The sequence below is a fragment of the Prionailurus viverrinus genome, chromosome B4 (genome assembly GCF_022837055.1).
Source record: "Prionailurus viverrinus isolate Anna chromosome B4, UM_Priviv_1.0, whole genome shotgun sequence".
Taxonomy (NCBI): Eukaryota; Metazoa; Chordata; class Mammalia; order Carnivora; family Felidae; genus Prionailurus; species Prionailurus viverrinus.
The window spans coordinates 39,556,263-39,583,000 of NC_062567.1; the positions used below are offsets into that span (position 1 = coordinate 39,556,263).

General features: G+C 49.0%; 1 protein-coding gene across 1 annotated transcript; it reads right to left on the minus strand.

Annotated features, from left to right (window-relative positions):
• Window positions 1–844: 844 nt before the first annotated feature.
• Window positions 845–21,356, minus strand: FOXJ2 (forkhead box J2). The gene is made up of 12 exons (XM_047867590.1): window positions 21,224–21,356; window positions 19,886–20,955; window positions 13,205–13,551; window positions 11,370–11,444; window positions 9,868–9,936; window positions 9,544–9,684; window positions 8,907–9,102; window positions 6,061–6,468; window positions 5,584–5,685; window positions 4,543–4,752; window positions 3,817–3,915; window positions 845–2,659 (listed from the first exon to the last, which is right to left on the minus strand). The coding sequence occupies exons 3-12, from the start codon at window positions 13,535–13,537 to the stop codon at window positions 2,571–2,573; spliced, it is 1,722 nt and encodes a 573-aa protein (XP_047723546.1). The 5' UTR covers window positions 13,538–13,551; window positions 19,886–20,955; window positions 21,224–21,356; the 3' UTR covers window positions 845–2,570.
• Window positions 21,357–26,738: the final 5,382 nt, after the last annotated feature.

Sequence of the window (26,738 nt, forward strand, 5' to 3'; positions counted from 1 at the left end):
ATTATGGGTGGTATGAAGGACTCACCAAACCAGAAACATGGGGGTTGAAGAGAGGAAAGCAAGGATGGGTGGACCTCTACCAAGTAACTGCTCCTTCTGTCCCTCTCCTCCAAATTTCTCCCCTATTTCCTCTTGTAGGCAGTGAGCTCGTGCGGTTTTGCACACATCACCCAATACAACAACAACTATACTTCGAGCCCAGCAATGCCGGACTCTCCAAAAAAAGTAGTATTCTTTCCATTTCATGGAGGGGAGGGGAAACTGAGGCCCAAAGAGGGTCAGCTTTGTCCTGTGCCATTTAGCAAGGCTGAGTTCAATGGAAGGGAGCTAAAAATCTCAGGAGGTCTGAGAGCCGATCTTCAGCCCTAGTCCCAAATTTCAGTTACTCCAGCTGCCCGCCAGAGCCTTAATGAGACTAGTTTCCAGAAGACACAGATGAATTATAAACAAGGAACATTTACATGTACAATTTAGTCTACCCTCGCAGATCCTGTGTGGATCTGAGTAGAAAAGGGGCTTAGAAAAGAGAAGTGATCATCACTCATCACTTGTAAAGGGGGAATCTTGGGGAGAACAGATGGCAGGGTGTATGTAGGAGGCACCTTGACTGGAAGGAATAAGGAACAGATGCCTAGAATAGGAACACGGGGCAAAGGCATTTTGCCACCCTCTGAGAGAAATTCTCCTTTTCCCCAATGGGAAATATTATGTCATACTTCAACCCCACTGACTGCCCTCCAACACAACGGGGGATTCAAGCCACTCATACCCCCATTTCTTACACAGAACTTCACAGAAATAAAGTGCTCTTTAGTTAACCGCCCTTTCTTGCCCCTTTGCTTCAGCCTTCTTCAACAAGCTCTCGTGTATAACCCCCTTACAAAGAGAGGGAGGGGTGGGTGAGGGGGAAAAGCCGAGGAGCGGAAAGCTAGATCTCCTGGAAGTCATCGGTAAATAAAAGAATGTGAACGAAAAGCAGAAATCACAGAGAGAGTGGCCTTGTCCATTCCTTACATTTTGTCCTGTAGCTTCCAGAAAGCGAACATTCAGGGAAATGAAAACAGAAGTAAAATTGTTTTTCCCTCTCATAACTCATATTCAACAATTAACATTAAGTACACACTAAGTACTTTGCAACAGTAACTCATGGCCACTCCTCGCTGGAGAGAAGTTGTCCCCGTACCTTATTCTGGGAGTCTCCTTTGATCCTCATAAACTCTCCCCTCTAGATTACGTACTCCCCACAACCTATCTCCTTCACCCCTCAAAAGCCTAATCGCGAAAGCTTCAGCCCCAGTGATCTGGATTCTGAGAGAAGTTATTTGCCCACATAGTTAAATAACTGCAATATTCCCTACCCATGTGTATGCCGACTCCTATTTCCTTCCCCCACCCTCCCACCGCTACCACTAAAGGTTCGGTTCTGCTCTGATCAGCGGGAAAGAGATTCCCATGTTGTCCTAGCATAGGATGAGACTAAGAGGGCGAGAATGGCTCACTTTTCTTTCTTGAGAGTTCCAGAAAATGGGGGAAGAAAAATAAAAGGGAAGGAACTGAGCAAACAGCTGGAGGAGGACAAAATAAAATTTGCCGAATGGGCAAAAGGGATTGAAGGATCATTTGTAAATGCAAGTAAGAGCCACAGCGGATTTCCAGAAGGGTTGAACTGAAGCCATCTCCTAAAAGCCCAACCTATACTGAATGGTTGTCCTCGTCCCTATCACAGAAGCAGAGTTCCGGCCAAGACCAAATCTATCCCCAATAGACAGAGGGCTAAGAACGAGCCAATGGAAGTTTCTAGTAGCATATACCCAATTTCTGACTGTTTTATATTCTATCGCCCCTCTACAGTACTTGACTCGACCCACCCCAGACCTCTTATTCCACTAGGATTTTATCATCACCCTCCATCGCTCTTGGCCCTTGATGGGGAGTGAGGCTCGGCAGAAGGAAGGATTGGAGATATAAAGGGACAAGGAAGAGCTCGGAGGACAAAATTAGCACCATTGAGTAAAACCTGTAAATTCGCGGCTGCCAAGCAGTGTTTCAGATCCCTTTTACTCGATAAGGTGGCTTCTCTAGGACTGGACTGAACTGACAGGAACAGAAAACGATTTAGGGCCAAAAGGTGGGTTTAGCATCGAGTTTCTCAAAGAGAAAGGTAAATCAAAGTTGGAAACCCTTCTCTGCAGCCATCGGGGCCTCCCCTTCCAGCCAGATGATTTTAAATTAGCAAGGGGTGGACATGGTCCGTGGAGTAGGGACAGGAGCCTGGGAACAGCATATAACCAATAATAATAATAACAATAATAATAATAATAATAATACCATAATAAGAATAATAATAAAAGAATTAGGGGAAAAAAACAAGAAGAAAGAGGAAGAAGGAGGTAGGAAAGGGGGGGGTTATCTTCGGCAGCATCTTGCGGTGGCTTCTCTGACAGAGCAAGAAAAAAAGAGAATATATAACTATATACAGGCAAGGAGGAAGGGATGGGCTGGGGCTGCTCTTGCCCCACTGCCAGACTTCACCACCCAGCCTTGGGCTCGTGGCCACACTCCGTGATGCCCTAAGTGATCAAGTCCCAGTCGAAGTCATCAGGGATCTCCTCATTGGCACCAGGAGGTGGAACCGGTGGCCGAGGGACCATATGGTGTGCTGTGGGAAAGACAGGAAGAAATTAAAAGGAGAGCGGACGGGAAGCTATTCTCGCAACCTAGACAGGCAGTGCTACGCCCCAAATAATTCCACGAAGGGCTGGAGAAACTATTGCCCTTATCAGCCCAGAGTTATTTTCGTTGCTTAGCCACCACTCCGGCTGGGTCTCAGGAAATAAACCAGAGTAAACAGGGTTACATGGCAATGTCACAGTAGGCAGGCACTAAGAATTATACTTATGAAGACCACGTAGCAATGAAAAAAAAATGCACAGAATGTACTGTTATATGAAATCACAGAACAGAAATTTGTGTATGTACTACACGGATAAGGAACACATGGAGAAAGTGTCAGATGTTCACCCGAAACACTGAAAACACTTGGGGTTAGGTGGGAAAATAATAGTGATTTAAAGTGAACACCCAGTTATTTTTATACTATTTATGGCAAGTTACGGTCTTCCTTCAACTCCCCCCCACTCCGCCCCCACCCGCAACAGAGATAGTTCAGTCCCAGGCCCCTGATACTAGAAGCCGGGTGACAGGAATGCAGACATGGGCACAAAGCAGGTCCATTTGTATAACATGTTCACTGTAACTGCCTGAGCATATCTCCCATCTAGATTCCAAAGCTAGACATAAATGTTCTCCATCTTTCGTTTATATGGATGCTTTTACTTCCTTTTGTTATTGCAGGCACAAGTTACGTTTAAAGCAAATCAGTCTTGAGGCGCCTGGGTGGCTCAGTCGGTTGGGCGTCCGACTTCGGCTCAGGTCACGATCCCATGGTTCATGAGTTCAAGCCCCGCGTCGGGCTCTATGCTGACAGCTCGGAGCCTGGAGCCTGCTTTGGATTCTGTGTCTCCCTCTCTCCCCACTCACACTCAGTCTCTCTCTCTCAAAAATAAATAAGCATTTTTAAAAAGACTTTAAGAAATAAATAAATAAAGTCAGTCAGTCTTCCTTAGGCTTCCAGGACCTATACCTCCCTAGCAAGGGGCCTGCCCTCTGGCCTTGGAAATCATGAAGGCTCACCCACTCCCAGCAGGGGCAGGTCAAAAGGAAAGAGAAGGCAGGCTCAGTGCCAGAGGAAAACAAGACAACTCGTCAGGGTAGACAGCGTTGGGTTGTTGGAGAAAAAAGCTTCCTGGCTCTTACCTGGGCGATTGTATCCTGCTGAGTCCTGGGTGGGGATCGGGTACATTGGTGACGGGCCAGGGTAGAGGTGGGGGGCTTGTGGGTGCACATAAGAGTTCACTGCCAAAGCAAGACAAGAATTATTTGAGTTCCTTGAAGATGCTTCACTATACTCAATGAAGGAGGGCCCAATAGAGAAAGGAAAGGGAGTAATGCTTCCTCCTCTGAATGTCTTCTCCCTTCCCTACTCTGTTCTGTAGCTCCAGCAGGCGTAAAGGCTTTCTGCAGGAGCTATCAGTCTTCCCCACTCCGTGTGAAAAGGGACCCTAATTGTCCCTAAAACTGTGAAATACCATAGCTATTAGAAGCATGACCCAATATAGAAACGTGATCATTGAATCCCTCATTTCACTGGTTTGAAGCTCACATAACTAGCGAATCTCAACTCCACCTGATATGATGAGGGCAGGGGTTGCTGAGACACAAATTTGGAATGGGCCCTTTCCCTTCCCTTTCCTTAAGTAATTCTAGTCTCCCAAATTAAGGTGTACAAAGGAATCACACAGGTTTTCCGTATAGGACTTTACCCACACGAGAGCTGTTCAGTCAGTCAGCATAGCAGCCAAACTAGTCCCACCGCCCAGTGTGGGTCACCGCCCATCAGACGGTTTTTCTCAATTCCCCTCTGCCTCCCCCTCCCTTCTCATTACAAGCTCCACCCCCTCGGCAACTTGCTTTGTTCACTACCTGGGTTCATGGCTGGCTCTTGCTTGCCACCGGTAAGGGCACAGGAGTCAGCGATACGGGCAGGGGCTGGTGGCCGGTGGGAGCCCCCCTGGGGGGGCACGTGACCAGTCTGAGTAAGGAAGTGGTTGAGCGAGTCACACAGATTGGCAATGTGATGCTGGTCGAGGCTCCAGTTCTTCTGCTCTGCCTGTCGCAGACACTCCATCAGCTCTGCAAACAGAGAAGCAAGAAATGCTACCCTCTGCAGAGGTCCCCAAGCCCCTACCGTATCTACCCCCTGTCACTGTTCCAGCCACATCAAAAGTCAACACCACTGGCTATACTCATTGCCAGCAGTAATCGACATCTCTTGGGGCTCTACGTTTTCAAACTCTTCTTCTTCTAGTCGTTCCTTACTAAATTCTTCTTATAACTTCCATCGTACTGGTAAAGAAAAGAAAATTTCCAAGTGAGTGAGTGAATTAGCCGTAGTCACGCTGGTAGTAAGCGGTGACAAAACGCCAAAATGGCGGGGCGCCTGGGTGGCTCAGTCGGTTAAGTGACCGCCGTCGGCTCAGGTCATGATCTCACGGTTCGTGGGTTCGAGCCCCACGTCCGGCTCTGTGCTGGACGCTTGCTCGGAGCCTGGAGCCTGCTTCAGATTCTGTGTCTCCTTCTCTCTCTGCCCCTCCCCCGCTCGTGCTCTGTGTCTCACTTGTGCTTGTGACTCACTCTGTGTCTCAAAAATAAATGAATGTAAAATGAACAAACAAACAAAAAAACTGCAAAATGGTAGTCCAGGTTTCTGAATTCCTGACAGCCTTCCCTCTCCGGGGACAGAAGTGGCTAGGATAAAAACACCGCCATACTTTGAGTGCGTTAAGGCAAAATTAATTAAAATTACTTTGAAAAGAACATCGGCATCGTCCACCCCGTGAAATATGGAGGGGAAGCAGTGGAGTCCTTCACCCTCAAACTTCCCCTTCTGGTTCTGGTTCCTACTGGGTTTTCCACTAACACTGTCTTCCCCTGCCCTCCGGTCACCACCTTTTCACCACTAACCTGAGAGCTGTGACTGTTCAATGCTGGACCAGTTGAGCCGATTCACCATCTTAAAGCTTTCCTTTAAGGAGTCGATATTGCAGCACCAGTCAGGAGGAAAGGCTGGAGAGAGAACGGGCAAGTGGGTAAGAAACAGAGGGAAGGGTAAGCTGGCAGCCAGCCGACGGCGGGCCGCCCGCATGCCAGGTCCTCAATCACATCACAAACACCATCTCGCAATCTCCCTCCCTGGAGACTGAGGACTGGAAGAGCTACCGGCGCTCTAGGGATGGGCAGCCTCGAGGGCAGGCCGGAGACTACGTCCAGCAATCGCGGCTGGTCCGAGAATTCCAGAAGACAGAGCCCCAGGTGGCAAGTTGGGCTCACTCAGACGAGCGAACCGTAACTTCCGAACCGACCGCATCTCCAGTCGACAGTCCGAACGGGGGGGGGGGTCAGTCGGCCCTCCGCGGGGCCTCCCGGCACGTCCTTACTCACCAAAGCCAGTACTATTGACAGGAGCCTGGCCTGGTGCCTGCTGTGGCGGCGGAGGCGGTGGCTGGGCAGGATGGGCGTGCGGGTGGTGCTGGTGCGGGCGGTAGCCTCCGTGCTGCAGTGGGGGTGGGTGCATGGCCATCACGGAGGGAGGCCCGTAGCCCTCGGCCCCAGCTTGCTTCCCCCCTGGGGGGGTACAAGCATCCGGGCTCGGGGTGTGCAGCGGGGGCGCGCCCCCGACAGTCGAGGGGCCCTGGGCCGTTGCCTGCTGCTGCTGCTGCTGCTGCGGCTGGGACTGTTGGGGTGGCGGCTGTGGCGGCGGCTGCTGCTGCTGCTGAGGTGGCGGCGGCTGCTGCTGGTACATGTAGTAGTTGTTGGAGGGCGGCATGTCCCCCAGGAGAGACGAAAAGCCTGCGGGGCAGAGCAAGCAGGAGAGCCAATCGGGCAACGCATTTTTCGGCCAAGAGGGACTTCCATGGGCTGGAGGTGGGAGGCCAGAAACCCCAGGCTTCAAAGGGTACGGGCGTTCTAGGACAGCAAGGGTCCCCTGGGCCCTGTCTGCCTCCCACCGCTCCCGGACCTCTGCAGGTTTCACAGACAGAGGGAGGGCCTTGACAGCGTGGCAACTGCCGAAATTTCAGCAAAAAGATCAGCATGTGCCTCTTTGTGCTATTCTTCGGGGACCTGGCAGGAGGCCCGGAACCATGGTCTCAAAAGAAGTCAGAAATCAGGTGAAGTTTAAAAAGTAAATTATAGGGGCACCTGGGTGGCTCAGTCAGTTGAGCGTCCGACTTCCGCTCGGGTCATGATCTTGCGGTCCGCGAGTTCGAGCCCCGCGTCGGGCTCTGTGCTGACAGCTCAGAGCCTGGAGCCTGCTTCCGATTCTGTATCTCCCTCTCTCCTGCCCCTCCCCCGATAACCAAGTCTCCATCATTAAGGATGCATACTGATATCGTATTTATAGGTGGGATGATATGTCTGAGAAGTTCATTAAATTACTCCAATTAAAAAAAAAAAAAGCTGGGTGGTAAATGAAACAAGCTGAACAAAATACTGGTAGCTGTTAGGGGCGCCTAGGTGCTCAGTTGGTTAAGAGTCTGACTCTTGGTTTCGGCTCAGGTCATGATCTCATGGTTTGTGGTTTTGAGCCTTGCTGACAGCATGGAGCCTGTTTGGGATTCTCTCCCTCCCTCTCTCTCTGCCTCTCTCTAGCTCACACACGCGAACTCTCTCGCTCTCAAAAATAAACAGGGGTGTCTGGGTAGTTCAGTTGGTTAAGCGTTCAACTCTTGATCTCAGCTGTGAACTCACAGTTCTGCGGTCGTGAACTCACAGTTCTGCGCTGATGGCACAGAACCTGCTTCAGATGCTGTCTGTCCTCTCTGCCCCTCCCCTGCTTGTGCCCCCTCTCTCTCTCAAATGAATAAAGAACCTTAAAAAAAAAAAAGTTTTAATAAATAAATTAACTAAAAAAATATATTGGTAGCTGTTAAAACTGGGCTGTGTTAAAGTTGGAAACGTAAGGGCTCATTATACAGTTTTCTCTAGTTTTGCAGATGTTTGAGATTTTTCCTACTAAAAACCGACATAAATATAAAAATGCTAAAAAATTGTCTCACAACAGCAGGAGTTCTGAGGGTAAGGATACCACTGCTGCCCCCTCGTGGCCATCCTCTAAATGACCTGCGTTCAGCCATAAAGTCACTGCCCTTCGTTCTGGAAAGGGGAATCCCTCCAACTCGCTTTCTGAAGCTAATAACCTAGCCTGCCTCTTGAAACAGCTGTCCTTCAGAACTAAGCCAGAAGAGCTGGACTCCAGAAACAATTTTATTTTATGAGATGCTTCCCCTGACCAGTGACCACCCTCCCCTTGTGTTAAAAATAAGATAAAAGATGGGGCGCCTGGGTGGCTCAGTCGGTTAAGCGTCCGACTTCAGCCAGGTCACGATCTCGCGGTCCGTGAGTTCGAGCCCCGCGTCAGGCTCTGGGCTGATGGCTCAGAGCCTGGAGCCTGCTTCCGATTCTGTGTCTCCCTCTCTCTCTGCCCCTCCCCCGTTCATGCTCCATCTCTGTCTCAAAAATAAAATAAACGTTAAAAAAAAATTTTTTTTTTTTTAAATAATAAAAATAAGATAAAAGGCCAGGGCGCCTGGGTGGCCCAGCGGATTAAGCGTCCAACTCTTCGTTTCGGCTCAGGTCACGATCTCCCAGTTCGTGAAATCGAGCCCCATGTAGGGTTCTGTGCTGGCAGCACAGAGCCTGCTTGAGATTCTCTTTCTCCCTCTCTCTCTGTCCCTCCTGCTTCTCGTGCTTGCTCTCTCTCTCAGAATAAATAAACAGACATTAAAAAGTTGAAAAAGGGACACCAGGGTGCCTCAGTTGGTTAAGCATCAGGCTTTGGCTCAGGTGAGTTCAAGCCCCACACAGGACTCTCTGCTGTCAGCACAGAGCCCGCTTCAGATCTTCTGTCTCCCTGTCTCTCTGCCCCTTCCCAACTTGCATGCTCTCTCTCTCTCAAAAATAAACATTTTTTAAAAAACTAAAAAGGAGTGCCTGGGTGGGTCAGTCAGTTAAACGTCCAATTTTAGCTCAGGTCATGATCTCACAGTCCATGAGTTCGAGCCCCGCATCGGGCTCTGTGCTGACAGCTCAGAGCCAGGAGCCTGGTTCGGATTCTGTGTCTCCCTCTCCCTCTGCCCCTCCCCTGCTCATGTTCTGTCTCTTTCTCAAAAATAAAGAAACATTAAAAAAAAATAAGACAGATGGGAGAGAAGAGAACGTCACCACCCATTCAGAAGTACAAGTATAAGCAGAAGATGTTCATGCTCTCATCCCAAGTGCAGACTCACCATGCTGAGAGGAGGAAGATTTCTCCAGCATGGATTTGTAGAGGTTGCGAAAGGACCAACTTAGATCCTGAAAATTGATCTCTGAGTAGGAGAACTTGAAGTCATGGTTGGTATTATACAGGGGAGGGGGACCCTCAGCGCTTTCTCGGCCTGGAGCCCCGGCTGCCACTGCTCCGCCATCCACAGATCCTGTGCCCTGCAAAAAGGAGTAAGAAAGACTTGATGCATGTCCTAAATAAGGACCAAAACAGCCCTTGAATGGTCACCAAGCTCCCTGGCTTGCCGTCATCCTCTCCTGACTTTTCAGTGAATGAACATCATTTTCTCCTTCTGTCTCACTTATTCCTACCACGATTACCTCTAGCCCTTTTCTTATGTTCCATCCATCTTCCCTTCTCCTAACCTTCTGGCTCCCCTTCTTCTCTTCTTACCACTTTATTCCCCCTGATCATTCTCCAAGTTCTGTTACGTCCACCTCTCAGCTTCCCTCTTGTGCTTTCCCCTTCCTTCCCAATTTATCTCCTACTGCATCACAAATCCCCAATACATAGTTTTGAACTGGCAGATATATGAAACCATTCAACTGCCCCCCACCCCCATCCACCCATCCCTAGGCACCTGACACCTCTCTTCTTACCTGGCTGTAGCTGGTGATAGATGTGGGGCTCTGAAGGGACATCTGAGGATTCCCCTCGGAAGGCAGTGAGGCTTCTCCACTCCCTGGAACGCCTCCCCGTGGGCTCTTGCTTGCCTCCTGTTCTGGCGAGTCTTGAGATAGCTAAGGATTGTGAAAGAACAAAATCCATACGTAGAAACTAAACATCCTCCCAAGACCCATGGTTTCACCTCCGCGGGCATTCCTCCTTTGCCCCAAACATAGAAAAGGACTGAAAATACGGGAAAGGTTGCAGAAGGAGCAGGTGGAGCAGAAGCAGCCCCTCCCCACGAGGTGGGGACTTACATCATCATCTGGAGGGTGTCTTCTCTTCCGGGAGATGTCAGGGCAGGTGTCGATCGTCCAGTAAGAGCCCTGGAAGGAGAACCCATCCCCACAGAAAACAAAATCATTACACACGGAAATTCCCACCTTTGGTAAAGCAGATATTTGGGAGGATTTTCACCAACAAATAAGTCATATTAAGAAAAATAACTGGAGAGGGGTATCTGGGTGGCTCAGTCAGTTAAGCGTCCGACTCTTGGTTTCGCCTCAGGTCATGATCTCAGGGTTTTGAGTTCAAGCCCTGCATTGGGCTCTGCGCTCACAGTGTGGAGCCTGCTTGGGATTCTCTCTCTCCCTCTCACGCTCTGTCTCAAAATAATTAAATAAACTTAAAAAAAAAAAGAAAAGAAAAAGGAGGGGCACCTGGGTGGCTCAGTCGGTTGAGCGTCCGACTTCAGCTCAGGTCATGATCTCGCAGTTCGTGAGTTCGAGCCCTGCGTCGGGCTCTGTGCTGACAGCTCAGAGCCTGGAGCCTGCTTCAGATTCTGAGTCTCCCTCTCTCTCTGCCCCTTCCTGGTCATGTTCTGTCTCTGTCTGTCTCTCAAAAATGAATAAACGTTAAAAAAAAATTTTGAAAAAAAGAAAAGCAAAAGGAAAAGAAATGGAGAATCACACAGAATCCTGAGGGAACTGGCTATTTTTGAGGAGTAAATATGTCCTAAAAGCCCAACGAGTATGTCAGAGGTATGCCCAGTGGCCCAAACATAGGCCTGGATTGTTCTGGAGGGCCAAAACATTGGTATCTAATTCAAAGAGTTGGAAATGTCCAGACACAACCCTTCCCTTCTGTGTGATCTGAGGCAAGGCTCTCCTGAACTCTAGTGTCCACATCGATCCAATGAAGAAACTGGTCTATCTCTTTTCCCCTTTAAAGATAAAAGTCATGGGATTTTTGTACAGAAAAGTTCCTACAAGGGTTCTGAAGTCCACCTTTTACATCTAGAAAGAGTACCACACATTAAAAAAGACAGCATTAAAGTCAACTTTACCATAAATAAGTCTATTTAAAAATAAGATTTCACCATCTTTCTTTTTTAATTTTTTTTTGTTGTTGTTAATGTTTATTTATTTTTGAGAGAGGGAGAGACAGAGTGCAAGCTGGGGAGGGGCAGAGAAAGAGGGAGACACAGAATCCAAAGCAGGCTCCAGGCTCCCAGCTGTCCGCACAGAGCCCGACGTGGGGCTTGAACTCATGAACCGTGAGATCATGACCTGAGCCGAAGTTGGACGCTAAACCGACTGAGCCACCCAGGCGCCCCTTTCACCATCTTTCTTAGTCACTCGTGCCAGTGGAGGCCCACAAGCTTGATAGCCACGCTGTTCCTTTGAGAAAAAATAAAGCTGCTTCTCTAATTAACATGATTTCCTCTTCTGGATAATTAAAACAGCCACAGGACTCTGGGCTGTCAACTGCTCCTCTCTCCTTCCTGCCCCTTCTTTCAATGCTTACAGGAGTGTCTCACCTTCCCAGGGTCATCCCGAGGTCTGGGCACCTTCCGGAAACACTTGTTGAGAGAAAGGTTGTGCCGAATTGAATTCTAGGGAAACAGAGAAGCAAGTTAGCTTTGAGCATTGTGTAAAGCAGAAAATTTTCCAATAGGACACAGAGGGACACCAAAGGACATAACACACAATAAAGTTCAAGTACCAAGCAAACTGAGCACCTCTTTACTGATGGAGGAACTTACCTACTAGACAGCAAGAGCAATGAGACACGAAAATGCAGAAATTAAACTGATGGGAGGTAATGGCTATAAACTTGACCACCAGGTGCTTCCAGTATATAAAAGAAGTATATAATCTGATTATGTAGTTTTTCAATCTTTCCACCCAACTGAAAATAGGCTTATAAACGCCTCAAAATCACATCTGTCCAGGGGGGCCTGTGTGGCTCAGTCGGTTGAATGTCCGACTTCAGCTCAGGTCATGATCTCCCAGTTCGTGGGTTTGAGCCCCGCGTCGGGCTCTGTGCTGACAGCTCGGAGCCTGAAGCCTGCTTCGGATTCTGTGTCTCCCTCTCTCTCTGCCCCTAACCCACTCACATGTGGTCTCTGTCTCTCTCAAAAATAAATAAACATTAAAAAAAAAATGCTTTTTGAAATCACATCTGTCCAGTTTCTTAATTCATTCTATCCGTGGTCAAAGAATAACACTTGAAAACGGTTTATGTAAATAAAAACAAAACATAGGGGCGCCTGGGTGGCGCAGTCGGTTAAGTGTCCGACTTCAGCCAGGTCACGATCTCGCGGTCCGTGAGTTCGAGCCCCGCGTCGGGCTCTGGGCTGATGGCTCGGAGCCTGGAGCCTGTTTCCGATTCTGTGTCTCCCTCTCTCTCTGCCCCTCCCCCGTTCATGCTCTGTCTCTCTCTGTCCCAAAAATAAATAAACGTTGAAAAAAAAATTAAAAAAAAAAAAAAAAAAAAACAAACATAAATTAGGAGCAAAACAACAGCACAGGTCCACCTTTTGTTTTCTCAACCGCCCACGGAATGCTCACATTTGGAGGAAAGAAGCCACGTTGCCTATGTGTGCTGGGTGAGGTTGGGGGTTGTGGTCTGTGGCGGGGGCATATTCATCAAGGAAAACCTGAACGCCTTTAATAGTCTCCAGCTCATCATCTGGTTTGTACATTAACTGGTGATTTGCAGAGCGAAAGAACTGCGTTAGAGTCCCAGTCCTACTCAACAATTGGCAGATGAGTTGCGCTTCTAAAAGACTGAGAACATCAGTCTTCCTTCTCTGCCTGGAAGAGGAGTTTCCTTCCTCCTTTAGCTCCAGCCAAACAACTTATCCTCTTAGGACTTGCTTGGCGGATGAGGTGTTGGTGAAGGACCTTATTATTATTATTATTATTAGTGGCATACGATTCTTTAAAATATGAGGATTATGTGCAATGAAGCTTTGGGAATCTGATGAGGCTCCTACCTCTAGGTAGGAAGGAGCAATGCCATGCCTTGCACAGTGACTTGAACATAGCAGCGTGGCAATAAGCATTTGTGAAATGAATGAATCTCCTTTTTGAGGACTCAGAAGATAAGAGGGTATGACGAGCAACAAGCATCCTGCCGTCCTCATAACTACACTCAGTAGCTCGGTATCCCTTGGAGTTTCCCTGCTATACCTTATGAAAGTTGTTCAACTCTGAAAAAGAGCAGGGGATGGGAAATGGTAAGATTTTTAAGTTCGCACATCTCTGCAACAGGTCAGAGCGAACCGGACCAGGTTATAGGAAGAAACGAAAGTCGAGGAAAAGGTTGTCAAGGGCTGAAAATAAGCGCAGGCTACAGAAGCCATCCCACCTTCCAACCGATGCCAGCGTTCTTGTAATAGGGGAAGTTGTCACAGATCCAGCGGTAAATCTCGCTGAGGGTCATCTTCTTGGCAGGAGAGGAGTTGATGGCATAGGTGATGAGGGTGGCATAGCTGTACCGTGGTTTGCCATCCTGGTGGACAGCTGCCTCGTCTTTGCTCAGGGTGGCATTCGGATCTGTGGGTGAGCCCGGCGGGCACTTGCGGCCGCCACCTGGAGGCCCAGCCTGGGAGGCACTCCCAAGCTTCTCAATGGTAGCTCGAAGGGTCAGCTGGGGGAGCCAGTCTATGGAGGTGAGGCTACTCTCTAGGTCAGAAGCCATGGTACTTCTGGGTTCTGCACAGAAGAGAACAAAGGGGAGAGGAAAATAGAATAGGGGAGTGTAACCTCTGCTTACTAGCGGCAAATAATATTCAAATCTTTGCGCTTTCAGGGAAGTAGAGTTTCTTCGCACTATAATTCCCACAGGAGACTGTCATGGGAAGGCCCGCAGCCAAGTGTTCCCAAAGCCCCCGAACAACGTATCACCAATCGTCTATCGGATGACAGATTGGTACTTACCTTACATCTTAACATAGGACAAGCCAATAGGACTCCCTCCCTTCCTTCAGGACTAAGAGACATATCAAACCACCCACGGAATTGAGCTATGCCCTCCATCCTCCTTACTTGAAACCCTGCAACATAACATTTTCAACTATGTAATTAAAAAACAAAACAAAACAAAAACTTCATATACCAGGTAAAATCAGCCAAAGTCTACTCTGCGATCATGTGACGCTTGTTTGATTACATACAACATCTCCGATAGATAGCACAAGTGAACATGTAAAGAAAAACAGTCTGAGTAAACACAAATGCACACTAACGAAGCACACACCGACACTCCTAACGATGTTTTGTATCAGCTCTATTTGAGCACCCACCCTGTTGATTCCCACACATGCGCACCTGAGGCACATGAGGTATATCCCAAGCATAAATTGCATATGACAACCAGCAAAGGACAGATCGGACGCGAGACACACACGCAAACGGTGGCCCACGTCCTCAGAGATCGCAATCGGCTACACAACGTACATTACCAGCAGAGCACAGAGTCACACACAGAGGCAACAGATCCTGAGTAGGGCTGCCCTCGCACCTTTAAGGCTACCCCTGGCGAGCTCCCGCCCACAGACACCAAACCAACACCAGGAAGAAGGCATCAGCAAGGACCTCCCACCTCTCAGCCCGCCGGGCTTCAAGGAGCCCGGGAGACACCCGGCTGCGTGCACACCGGTAACAATCAGATAGCCCGGCTAAAAATAGCCACTCCGGGGCCAAGAGCTGGCTCCCCTTCTCCCGCCCTCCTCCTCTCTCCTTCCTTCCCAGCCAGGCACACACACGCTCGCTGCACCTCCGTGCAAACTCCTGGCGCTGCCAGACCGCCCACGCCTGATGTTTGCACACCCTGCCGCCACCCACACCGCCTGGGCGCTCCTGCTGGCGGAGAGGTGTAGCTAGAGTGACGTCTCCGCGGGGGAAGGTGAAGAACGCCGGGTGCTGCCTGTACTGCAGGGTCTAGAAAGGCTGGCAGGAAGCGCTTGGTAGCCATTTGGCGCTCCCCTACGGCCCAGGCCGGCAAGCCCCTGGAGCACTTGCTGCCTGACGGGTTTGTGCCTGCACCGCCCGGGAGATGCGGGCCGGTGTTTCTTTCTCCTGCCCCTGCTGAGAGCCCCACCGGGGCATCTGTCGCGAGGAGCCGGGGCTGGCGCGCCTCAGCATTCAGAATCCTGGGCAGAAACACATCGCGTATGTGATCTCTAAATCCGCACCCGGATAATATGCACAAGCATGGCACACACAAATCCACACACTTTGCAGGTAAAAAAGCTCAACCCCAGATACGACCGCCAAACCCTCTCTCCGGACTCCAACACACCCTTCAGGCCGTCAGCTCACTCTTCGACCGGTGACCCTTCCCCTTGAGATTCACCCTTTCTCCTCAGGGTCAGAGTTCTCACTCGTGTCCCTCTCCCCCACCCCACCCCCCAGGTCCCCGCCCACGCGATCTTTGCATGTACACACATGTCCCCCGTGCTGTGGGCCTCACCAGCGACACACCCACTCCACAAGGGTGAGGGAAACACCTTAGTGCCTCAGGGGACTGAGCAGCAAGAGACCCAGTTGAAACCCAAGAACTGTTGACAGGAGGAAGGAAAAAAAAAAAGGCTATGTTTATAAATAGCATCATGAAGGGGCTTCCCCTTCACCCTCAGCTTCTCTCCCCACCATCCTCCTTTTCAGCCCACCACTACCATCTGGCCTTAAAATCATGGAAACCTCGGTGGCTCAGTCGGTTGAGCATCTAACTCTTGATTTCAGCTCAGGTCATGATCTCATGATTCATGAGATCGAGCCCCGCATGGAGCTTGGCATGGACAGTGTAAGGCCTGCTTGGGATTCTCTCTCTCTCTCTCCCCCTCCCCCTCTCTCTCTCTCTCCCCCTCCCTCTCTCTCTCAAAATAAATAAATAAACATTTTTAAAAAATCATGGAAACTTGGGAACTGATAGGGACATCTAATCATTCCAGGAAGCGTCAGACCTCCTAGCACATTAGTAAGTCAAAACTCCGTAACATCTGGGATAAAGCAGGGCACCTGGGGCAATAATCGGTCCTGCAGCTGGGTTTTCCCAGCTGAACAGTAACATGACAATCAGCAGGTTCTCAAGGACCAGAGTTCCCCTGGACCCTCCCCAGAAAGGATGGGGGGGGGGGGGGCCTGTAAAGAATCCCCCATTATCTCCTGCTCAAGATCCCTAGGAAACCTCATCTTAAGAACACAGAAGACTTCCAGGATGCTTCATTTGAAAGTCTCCCCACGTTGGACAGGGACAATCTACAGAGTAAATTTCAAGTGGTTTACAGAACCCATGTGGCACATGCCGATCACCGTGAATTCCAGAAGGGGAAGCACTCTCAGCCTTTTGCTAGTTGTTCTGTGCCCTGCCCTCTCCGCAACCCGGCAAGCAGGTTAGGAGAGGTTAAATTTAACCTCTCCACAGCGGCCTCCCGGTCAGCCCTCCAGATACCACCCAGCGCTCAAAATATATCTTAACCTTACCAGCTACAAGACGCTTGCAGCAAAAGGTCCTTCTGATCTTTTCACACCATTCTCCCTTTACCCATCTGACTTCCTTGCCCTCGCCACTTCCCCATTCTTGAAGGGCAGCCTAATGCATAGGATCTCAGAGACTGAGCTCCCTCGGTTCTATTCCCCACCTTGACACTGACTCACCAACACTAAATGTCCCGAACCACCCCTTGCTCCCTAAAGTCCTGATGCCTCGGTTTCCCCCTTCAATAAAAGGGATGGAGTCATAAACACTGCCAAAGCTTCCTCCCTGGAGGGAAGTGAATGAAGCTTAACGAGCTCGTGGCTGCCCCGCATTCCATGCTCCCCAAAATAATGGCACGAGGCTAATGTTCAGGGCTATTATTAGAAAAGCAAACAAGAGGTACTTCCATGTCTCAGTCCGACCAACCTAGTTACCCAGACCTCTCTCTCCAGGTGGGCCTCGTGCCACTGGGCTTGGGCAGAACCTGAGTCAGGCTACATTCTTCTCTGCGTGCTGGAAGACTGAAAGGAAATACCCATAGAAACTGGGAAAGGCAGCCAGAGGGCAGGCTCCATCAGATCCACAGGACCTCTAAGGAAGACTACAGTACTGGGGGAAAGGCTGAGAAAAACCGAAAGACACTCTGTTGGAGCGGAAGACTGATCCTGGATGAGACATGTAAGATCCCAAATAAGAGGCACAGTTTTCTTCCCGCTTTATCTGAAAGGCCAATAATTGTTCCCTGTGTGGTGCCAGGTCAGGCATTAAGGAGCGATAACTCCCTGCCACGTACAGAATGCCAAAACTAACAGAGCAGTGGTTAAGTTTACCACATTACCAATTACCAGCCAAGCCGCCTGGGTTTCAATCCTGGCTCCACAACCCACTGGCTGTGCCAGCGCAGGCAAGTTACTTAACCTCTCTGTGTTGCAGTTTCTTCTAGAAAATAGAGATGATAACTGCACCTACATAGGGTTGTTGTGACGATCGCCTCGAGTTGATATTTTCAAAGTATTTAGCACGTGTTATGTAAGTATAGCTATTTTTTTTTTTAAATGGGGCAGGAGGGGAGAGAATATTAGAAATTAGAAACTAGAAAACAGACCAGAGAGGTAAGACTGGAAGCAGCAAAGCCCGCCACGGTTTACAAAACCTGCGCTGAGCTTGCAGTAGCTTTCGGGATGTCAGAACCCCAAACTTTTCCTTGGGGGATCGTGTCACCCCAGTGCTGACCGAGGCCAGGATGAAGTCAACTCCGAAGATGAAGGAGTGAGGGCATATCATCTCTTGTTTTTCAGCAAGAACCAGGTCTCGTCGTAAAAGACGCGATCTGGAAAACGGCCCTTTCCGAATCGTAGCTTAATCCAGGCCCACAGCCATCTGCTTCTAACGGATTCCACAGAGGCAGGGAGAATTAGGGAAACCCAGTCCCGGCCAGGCCGCCGTTACACGGTGCGGTGGTGGGACACCTGGTAGTTCTGGGACGTGGTTTGCCCTGAGCCATTCAACAGGTTGCATTCCAGTGTCTGGGAAAGCACTTTGTAAAGAAATAAGCTGCTATTACACCACAGTCGGCTCCTTCAAGAGGTGGGGAAGGGAGTCCTAGAGTTGAGAGCCAAGGATCCTCATGCTTTTGAGACCAGAGACATCAGAAATTAAACTCGGGGCGCCTGGGTGGCTCAGTGGGTTGAGCGTCCGACTTCGGCTCAGGTCATGAGCTCACCGTCCGTGAGTTCGAGCCCCACGTCGGGCTCTGTGCTGACAGCACGGAGCCTGGAGGCTGCTTCAGATTCTGTGTCTCCCTCTCGCTCTCTGCCCCTCCCCCGCTCATGCTCTGTCTCTCTCTGTCAAAAATAAATAAACATTAAAAAAAAAAAAGGAATTAAACTCTCCTGCTAGTTCTAGAAGAAGTGGCCCCCAGGCTGACCCTGAGCTGCCCTGCCGCAGGAGATGACTTTCATGCAGCCATTCAGGAGGGTTCCCACCGGCCAGGGCAGGCCGAGCCTTTTCTCCAAGCAGAGCATCCTGACCAGCACCTTCTCTAGGTCCTTGCACAGGAGCACCTGCTTCTAGAGGCCTACCAGAAACACAGGATTCTGGGTGATTGGAGGTTTCGTGTGAAAAGTACATGCGTAACTGTCTCCACATACACGTAACCACTCGAAACACAGAGGAGCCACATTCACCTGAATGAAGAAACACGTGACCGCCCTTCTATAGCACAGCCGTAAAAAGCCGGATCGTAACCCTGCCTCATACACTACTAGCCGGTAGCTTCCAGGACCAAGTACGCGCATTTAGGGACTCAGGCAGCCCCCCACGGCTCAGTCAGAGAAAGAAGAAGAAAACACCAAAATCACGTAGGATGAAGCCTCCCACTTGGTTTGGCTGTGAGGTGCCTGCAGATGATGAGGCAGATGCTAATGGCACAACAGGAAAGCTAGCGACCCCGGGCTGAAAGACATCCTGCTGACCGCAGCGCCCCCCTCCGGGTCAGCTAGCGGGGATTTCCTGGCACAGTTCTCCTGCCTTCTCTGAAGAGTCTGGGCTTTGATGATTCCTGCTCACGTCTCATGAGAGCAAACTTCAATATAAGCTTCCAGAGACACGGAACCGAACAAGAAACAGGAAGGGACAAGATGAAGCTGTTAGGTGCTCTTCTGAAAGAAAACTCATCGGAGGTCAAATCTCCCTGGTGGTCAACTGATTCGGATGGAAGAGTGGAAGGAGGCTAGGCAGCGGCACCCCTCTCTTCCCATCCGGGATCTACCTTTTCCTGAGGACCTGTCAGTGTAGGGCAGGAGCTGCGGAGGGCACAGGGGCAGTGGTACGGGGCCAGCCCCAGGGAGGAACTTCGACCCAGGAGTTAGACTTCCCTACACCCTTTCTTCTTGCCTTGGGATGTGGGGGCTGTCCCTTTTCCCTTTGGTGTTTATTGCCGGAAGATTTTATTCCATCCAGGAATGGGAATGTCACAAGAGAAGGCCTCCTGGTGTCTGAGGAAGGGTGAGTGGGGACAGGCTGATCATCTTGTCCAGGAGATGGTAACCACAGGGGTGGGAGAAAACGATCTGCTGGACATTAAGCTGAGGCAGGGTTCCAAGGTAAGAAAATGCAATGCCAATGGAGGCAAGTCAAGTCCAGGCTCTGGGATGCCACGATGACTTTGGGGCGGGCCCACTCTGGGGTGAAAAAAGCCCCCAAACGGAGGAGGGTATGGGAGTCCGGTTGGGATGTGTCCATCATTATTACGCCGTATGGATGGCGTTGTGAAAATGCAGGTGTTTGCTGATCTTCCTCTGCCGTCAGCATGAAAACGTACATTTCCCCGGGGACCTCAAATGACTCCCATCTGTCTAGTCCTCAAACGCTAAAGAAGCCCATTTCCCAGAGCCTGGGCGGCAAGATGTCAGTTGGAATCCGAGAGCTTCCTCAGAACACATTGCCCTGGGGATTCTCTGAGTTATTACCCTACCTTCCCCGGCAGTGAAACCCACGAGCCACCAGCTCAGCCCCTACACCCACTAGTACCTAAAGAGGACAGAGAAGGTGAAAGAGAGTACTAACCTGTCTCCAAGGTTCCCCCAGCAAAGGGAGGGAACCACCTGGTACTGGAGTTTGGGGTTGGAGGGACTCCCCTCTTCAAAGGCAGATGAAGCGTGTCATCCTCGGTGGCTCTTCCCGTACTTGGCTGAGCATCCCAAGCTGGGGAGGGGAACCGGGTCCCCTGAAGGTGAGGAGCGGAGGGAGGAGGGGGAGGGGGAGGGGGAGAAGGAGGTCCTACCTGGGGAAGGTGGCACACCCCCCACACCCTGCCTGTTCCCCTGGGGAGGAGGGGAGGAGCCTCTCCCAACCAGGAGTTGTCTCCTCCCCCTTGGGGGAGTCCCCCTCCCCCCCAAAGTGGATCTTTCGGGAGTGGAGGGCTCCTTGTGTCTGCTGGAGATCTGAGCGGAGGGGCTCTGCCCTGTTCCACTGTCTAGGTACAAGGAAGTTGAGGGGACAGTTCTTCCCCTCTCCTGAAAGGCTGAAAGCCGACTCCTCTTCTGTCCCTGGAGGGTCCCCCGCTTCTGAATGCAAGGACTCCTCTCCCCCGTGAGTACTGGATAGGATGCAGGGCGCCTACTCCATAGGCATTTCCCCCTTTTCTCTTCGCCTCGAAAAGTCCTGAACTGCTGAGAGTGTGCGTTTGGAGGGGTGGAGGCACGCTGGGGCGGTCTCACTCGGTCGGCTTCCTTTAGTAAGATCACCCCTTTCTACTTCTGGAGGTCTATCCCCGGGCCAGGATGGGGGTTTTCCTCGCCCCTACGAAGGAGAGAGTCTCCCCTCCAGGGGTCTCCCCCTTGCCTCGCCCGAGTGGTGAGGGTCTTCCCTCCGGCCGGGAGAGAGGCTGCTCCCCGTCCCCGCTCCCGCCTCCGCTCCGGGGGTGCCCCCGAGGGTGGGGTTTTCCTACTCCCCGCTCTCCCTGAGCTGGCCTGGGCAGCAGGGTCCGGGAGGCCGCGGCTCCCGTCGCCGGTCCCCGGCCACTGTGGCGGCAGCGCCTCCTCTAGTCCCGTCCCGTCCGGTCCGCTCCCTCCGGCGCGTGAGGCCCCCGGCGCTGCCACCTCTCGGGCTGCGGCCAGTCCGGGCTCCCGGGGAGCCTGAAGGCGGACGGACAGTGTCAGGGCTCGGCTCGGGCTCGGGCTCGGCTCGGCTCCGCTGCAGGCCCCGGCTCCTCCCCGGCCTCCGCGCCGCGCTCCGCGCCCCTCCCCCTCCCCCGCCCGCCCGGCCGCCGCCGCCGCCGCCTCCCGGCGCGGGTTAAGGAGGAGCGGGCGGCGCCGAGCCGCGGGCAGCGCCGCCGGGGTGCGCCGCGCGGGGGAGAGCGGCGCGCGGCCCGCCGCCCCGGGGGCCGCGCCGCCGCTCGCTCACCTCCGGCCGCCCGGCCGCCGGGCCCCGGCGCGGGACGGCGGCCCCCTGCTCTCTCCAGCGGGACGGTCCCTCGTAGGCGCCCGACGCTGTCAGCCGCGCTTTAAGGCGCGCACGCTGTCGTGTTCGGTACCCGGCGGACCCGAGACGTTGTCTCCGGCATGTCTCCGGTGGGCTTCTCGGTCCCCTGAGCTAGTGCATGCAGGGTATGGCGTTGGGACGGGTTTAACGTGTTAGCCTGACCTCATCCTGGAGTTCAGGAAATGCTTGCCGAAGGAGTGAAGGTGTCAAGGGATAAAGGGGCATGTTACGGAGAACACTCTAGACTAAACTCTGCGTAAACTTGTGCAAGGCCCCTTTTCTGTGGAATCTTAGTCAGCGGGGAGGGGGCCTTGATACCAGCCCTGCCTACCCACTAAGGCTGTTGCAAGGATCACAGGAGATAGGGTGTGTGAAAATGCTTTTTAAACGGTAAAGTATACAAAGGAGGCAAAATAGGATTATCGTTCAGCTCGTTTGACGGTCTTATAACATATCTTATCCTGAGTGTCAGACAATATCGGATGGTATTCTCTGCCCCTTCCAGAATAACCCCCGCCCAGAGGCAGAAAATGCCACCAGGGAGCCCACCTACTCTTTTCTTTCCTCTTCCAGTCGCGTTATTCCTCTGGGAATTCTTACATGTTTCATCCTCTGGCCTGTTACACTTTTCTCAAACTGTCCTACTTTCTATCATATAAAACAATATGAATGCAAAAAATATTTTCCATGAAATATTTGAATTGCTCAGAAAAAGACTGCATATTCAAGATTGTAGCTTGATGACATCATTTCGCCTTTAGATAATAAAGTCTTATCATCTGGCTAAATGTATCAGACTTTATCTAAATTATACCTATATAAAATTACGTTGTATTTACAATGTGCCAGGCACTGAGCTAAGCACTCTGCATGTGTTGTCACGTTTCATTCTTCTAGCAATCCCACAAGGTACTACTATTACAATACCTATTTTGTAGATGAGAAAACTATGACTTAGAGATATTGACGATGTCTAAATTCACATCATTAGTAACTAGCAAAGTCGAGACTTAGACTAACAATCCAAGGATTCCAAAGACCCAACTCTTTTTTTTTTTTTTAAGTTTATTTTTTACTTAGAGCGTGAGCAGAGGAGGGGTAGAGAGAGAATCCCTAGCAGGCTCCGTGCTGCCAATACAGAGCCCAACATGGGACTTGATCTCACAAACCATGAGATCATCACTTGAGCGGAAATCAAGCCTAACCAACTGACCCACTCGGGCACCCCCAAGACCCAACTCTTAACTTCTATTTCATTCCTCTGAACTGTCAGAATTAAAAACCGCCCTTAAACTTAGGTAACAGCAATGTACGAGGACCGATGGTAGGTACACTTGTAACGAACATAGCCTTGTTCATTACAATGGATCAATGGATAAACTTGTCCAATCACTGTGTTGTACACCTGAAACTAATGTTAACATTGTGTGTCAACTACACTCAAAACAGAAAATAGTGGCATTTCCTCTGTGTAAATAGAAAGCAGAAAGGTTGGGATCCCTTTCTGCATATATTTGTGTGTGTGTATGTGTGTGTGAACACACATACATATATTTTTCACCAAATGCATATATTTTACAAAGAAAAAAAATCCTTAAACTTAAAGGAAGTGGAGTCCAGTTGAGCCTTTTCTTTCTCCCCACCCTTCCACTCTCCAGATTTAAAGCCGTATTTTCCCCCTCTTTGAAACATTAACTCATTCTCCCACACACAGATAATTTGGCACCAAATGCTTCTTGCTATGTTTTGGATGTTTTGTTATGTTTTATTGATCAACCATTTCTATGTATTCCACAACATTTTCTATGTATGTGGAATTTGGGGGGCAGGGGTAGAAAGGTAGAAGTACTAAAAAATGGGAGGGGCGCCTGGGTGGCTCAGTCAGTTAAGCGGCCGACTTCGGCTCAGGTCATGATCTCGCAGTCCGTGAGTTCGAGCCCCACGTCGGGCTCTGGGCTGACAGCTCGGAGCCTGGAGCCTGTTTCGGATTCTGTGTCTCCCTGTCTCTGACCCTCCCCCATTCTTGCTCTGTCTCTCTCTGTCTCAAAAATAAATAAACGTTAAAAAAAAAAAATAAAGTTAGAACTTAAAAAAAAAAAAAATGGGAAAGCCAGGGAAGGTTTAGACTCTTTTCCTGGAAATTTAGAAAAAAGCTCAAGAAATTATTTGATATATACAAGATATTTGCTGCAGCATTATTTGCAACGGTAGAAAATGAGAAAATTTGCTTAAATAACCATAATAGGGTAACTGTTAAATAAATAATGGTGCATCTGTATAATAGAATACTATTTACCTTTTAAAAGAGTAATTACGTTTAACTCTGGAAGGCAGGATTAGCGAGGAGTTGATTTTCTTTTTATATCTTCTTTACCATTTAGATATTTTGCAATAGGCATGTATTATTTTCAAGAACCAATTTTTTTTAACGTTTATTTATTTTTGGGACAGAGAGAGACAGAGCATGAATGGGGGAGGGGCAGAGAGAGAGGGAGACACAGAATCTGAAGTAGGCTCCAGGCTCTGAGCCATCAACCCAGAGCCCGACGCGGGGCTCGAACTCACGGACCGCGAGATCGTGACCTGAGCTGAAGTCGGACGCTTAACCGACTGAGCCACCCAGGCGCCCCTAAAGAACAAATTTTTTTCATAGATCTGAATATAATCCAGTGAGAAAATCATGTTTAGAAAGTTTGTATAATACAGTTATATAATTGCTCTTTAAAATATATACTTATGTGTATGCGTATATTTGAGTATGCACACGCCCATGTGCACATTCAGGTGGATATACACCAAAGATGTGAGCTTGACGATTATTTCGTTTACGTCATTTTCTACTATATCTATAATTAGCATTTGTATGGTTTTTGCTTATGTAATTTTTAATTTAAAAGAAAAAGAAACTGATAAATAACCTTGTGTTTGTTTTGGTTTTACCCTAAGACAGAGGAAGCACTTGCATTCATTCTTTGTATACTTTGCATTAAGGAGGGTGATATGGAGCAAATAAAAATATAGTCACTGAGGGGCCCTTTCCGGCTCAGGCAGTAGAGCATGTGACTCTTGATCTTGAGGTGGTGGGTTTGAGCCCCACATTGGGTGTAGAGCTCACTAAAAAATAAAAATTACATATATATATATATATATATATATATATATATACACTAAAACATGCAAGAAACCAAAATATAAGGATCCACCCTTTTCTAAAATAGCACATACTACATAATGCATGAATGTTAGTCTACCTTGAGCAAAACAGTTCATCATATTGGTGACTAATATGTCACAATACTGTTTTGGAAGCATTTATTAAATATCTAGGTATTATATGAAACACAGTGGATAATAAGATTTGTGTATCCAAATCCCAGCTTTGGTGCTCAATAACTGTGAGAACTTAAATCACTTAACTGTTCGGTTTCCTCATCAGTAAAATGTGGATAATATTCATACCTATTTCACAGTGTTGTGGAAAAAACTATGACTCAGTTAAGTGCATGAGGGAAGAAGAACCTGAAGATTGAAAGAGACTTAAAAGTCATAACAACTAAATGCAATGTATACGGATAAAGAGACATATCCACCAAATACAATATATGGGCATTTGGGGGGATCCTGATTTGAACAAAGCAACTGGAAAAAATATTATGAAGTCACTGGTAAAATTTCAATCTTGACTCTGATGATATCAAAGAGTTATTATTGTATTAGATGTGTTAATGATACTGTGTTTTTATTTAAGGATTTTTATCTTTTCAGGTTTTTTTTTTTAATGTTTTATTTATTTTTGAGACAGAGAGAGACACGGAGTATGAATGGGGGAGGGTCAGAGAGAGAGGGAGACACAGAATCTGAAGCAGGCTCCAGGCTCTGAGCTGTCAGCACAGAGCCCGATGCGGGGCTCGAACTCCTGGACCATGAGATCATGACCTGAGCCAAAGTCGGAAGCTTAACCAACTGAGCCACCCAGGCGCCCCAAGGATTTTTATCTTTTAAAAATGCATACTGCAGTATTTAATCATGAAATGCCTGAAATTTCCTTCAAAATAATCAGGTGAGAGAGGTACAGATGATAAAAGATTGACCAAGCGTTGCTTATTACAACAGGTTTTTAAAATTATTTATTTTTTAAATTGTATTTTAAATAATTTCCACACCAAACATAGGGCTCAAGCCCACAACCCTAGATCAAGAGTCACATGCTCCACCAACTCAGCCAGCTAGACCACTCCAATATGGTTTAAAAAAATAATAATAATACTATTCTCAAAGCACCTGGCTGGGGGAATCTTGAAATCAGAGTTGTGACTTCCAAATCCATGTTGGGTCTAGAGATACTTAAAAATAAAATCTTGGGGCGCCTGGGTGGCTCAGTCGGTTGAGCCTCCGACTTCGGCTCAGGTCACGATCTCACATTCCGTGAGTTCGAGCCCCGCGTCGGGCTCTGGGCTGATGGCTCAGAGCCTGGAGCCTGCTTCCAGTTCTGTGTCTCCGTCTCTCTCTGCCCCTCCCCCGTTCATGCTCTGTCTCTCTCTGTCTCAAAAATAAATAAACGTTAAAGAAAAATTAAAAAAAAATAAAAAAAATAAAAAATAAAAAATAAAATCTTAAATAAATAATAAACAAATAAATACTATCCTTTGTACATTTGTATGTGTTTGAAATTTTCCAAAAGATTAAGTTTATTTATTTTGAGAGAGACACAAACGGTGCCAGTGGGGGAGGGGCACAGAAAGAGGGAGAGAGAGAATCCCAAGCAGTCTCCACCCTGTCAGAGCAGAGCTGGATGCAGGACTCCAACTCAAGAAACCAGGAGATCATGACCTGAGCAGAAAACAAGAGTCTGATGCTAAATGCTTAAGGGATTGAGCCACCCAAGTGCCACTTCCCAAAAAAATTTTTAAGAGGAGCCTGGCTGGCTCAGTCCCTGGAGCATGGGACTCTTGATCTTGGGGTACTGAGTTCCAGCCCCATATTGGGGGGAGAGTTTACTTAAAAAAAATTTTTTTTAAATACTGCTTAAAAAATGCAAGATAGCAAGGATTATGTAAATATGTCCTATAATTATATGCTTTGTATTTATAATACTGTATTATCTAATGTTTGCTTACACTTTTCAGATTACGACGTTTTCATTTACACTATGTCTTTTATTATTATCCCAATTTTACAACCGAGAAGAGTGAACCAGAGCCAGACTGCAAGGCTGTGTCATACACCGCCTACACTCTTCCAGTTTTCCAGGGGACCTGCTGGTAAAAGGTGTAGGAAGTAACCCACAAGCCACTAAGCACAGGATTCTTGCTTCCTTTCATGGCTGAAGTCAGATCTAGTGGGTAGGGAATACAGGAACATACAAACGATTAATTTAGAAATATTTACAGACGAAATTTGCGCTCACGTTTGCACATCAGAAAAATTCTAGCTGCTA

Bases quoted from the DNA above. Each gene is read 5' to 3' on its own strand.
- FOXJ2 (XM_047867590.1), bottom strand. From the start codon at position 13,537: ATGGCTTCTGACCTAGAGAGTAGCCTCACCTCCATAGACTGGCTCCCC. The intron at 9,937-11,369 runs GTGAGACACTCC...TTCTCCTTCCAG, and splicing joins CTCGGGATGACCCTGGGAAG to GGCTCTTACTGGACGATCGA. The intron at 9,685-9,867 runs GTAAGTCCCCAC...CACAATCCTTAG, and splicing joins GACACCCTCCAGATGATGAT to CTATCTCAAGACTCGCCAGA.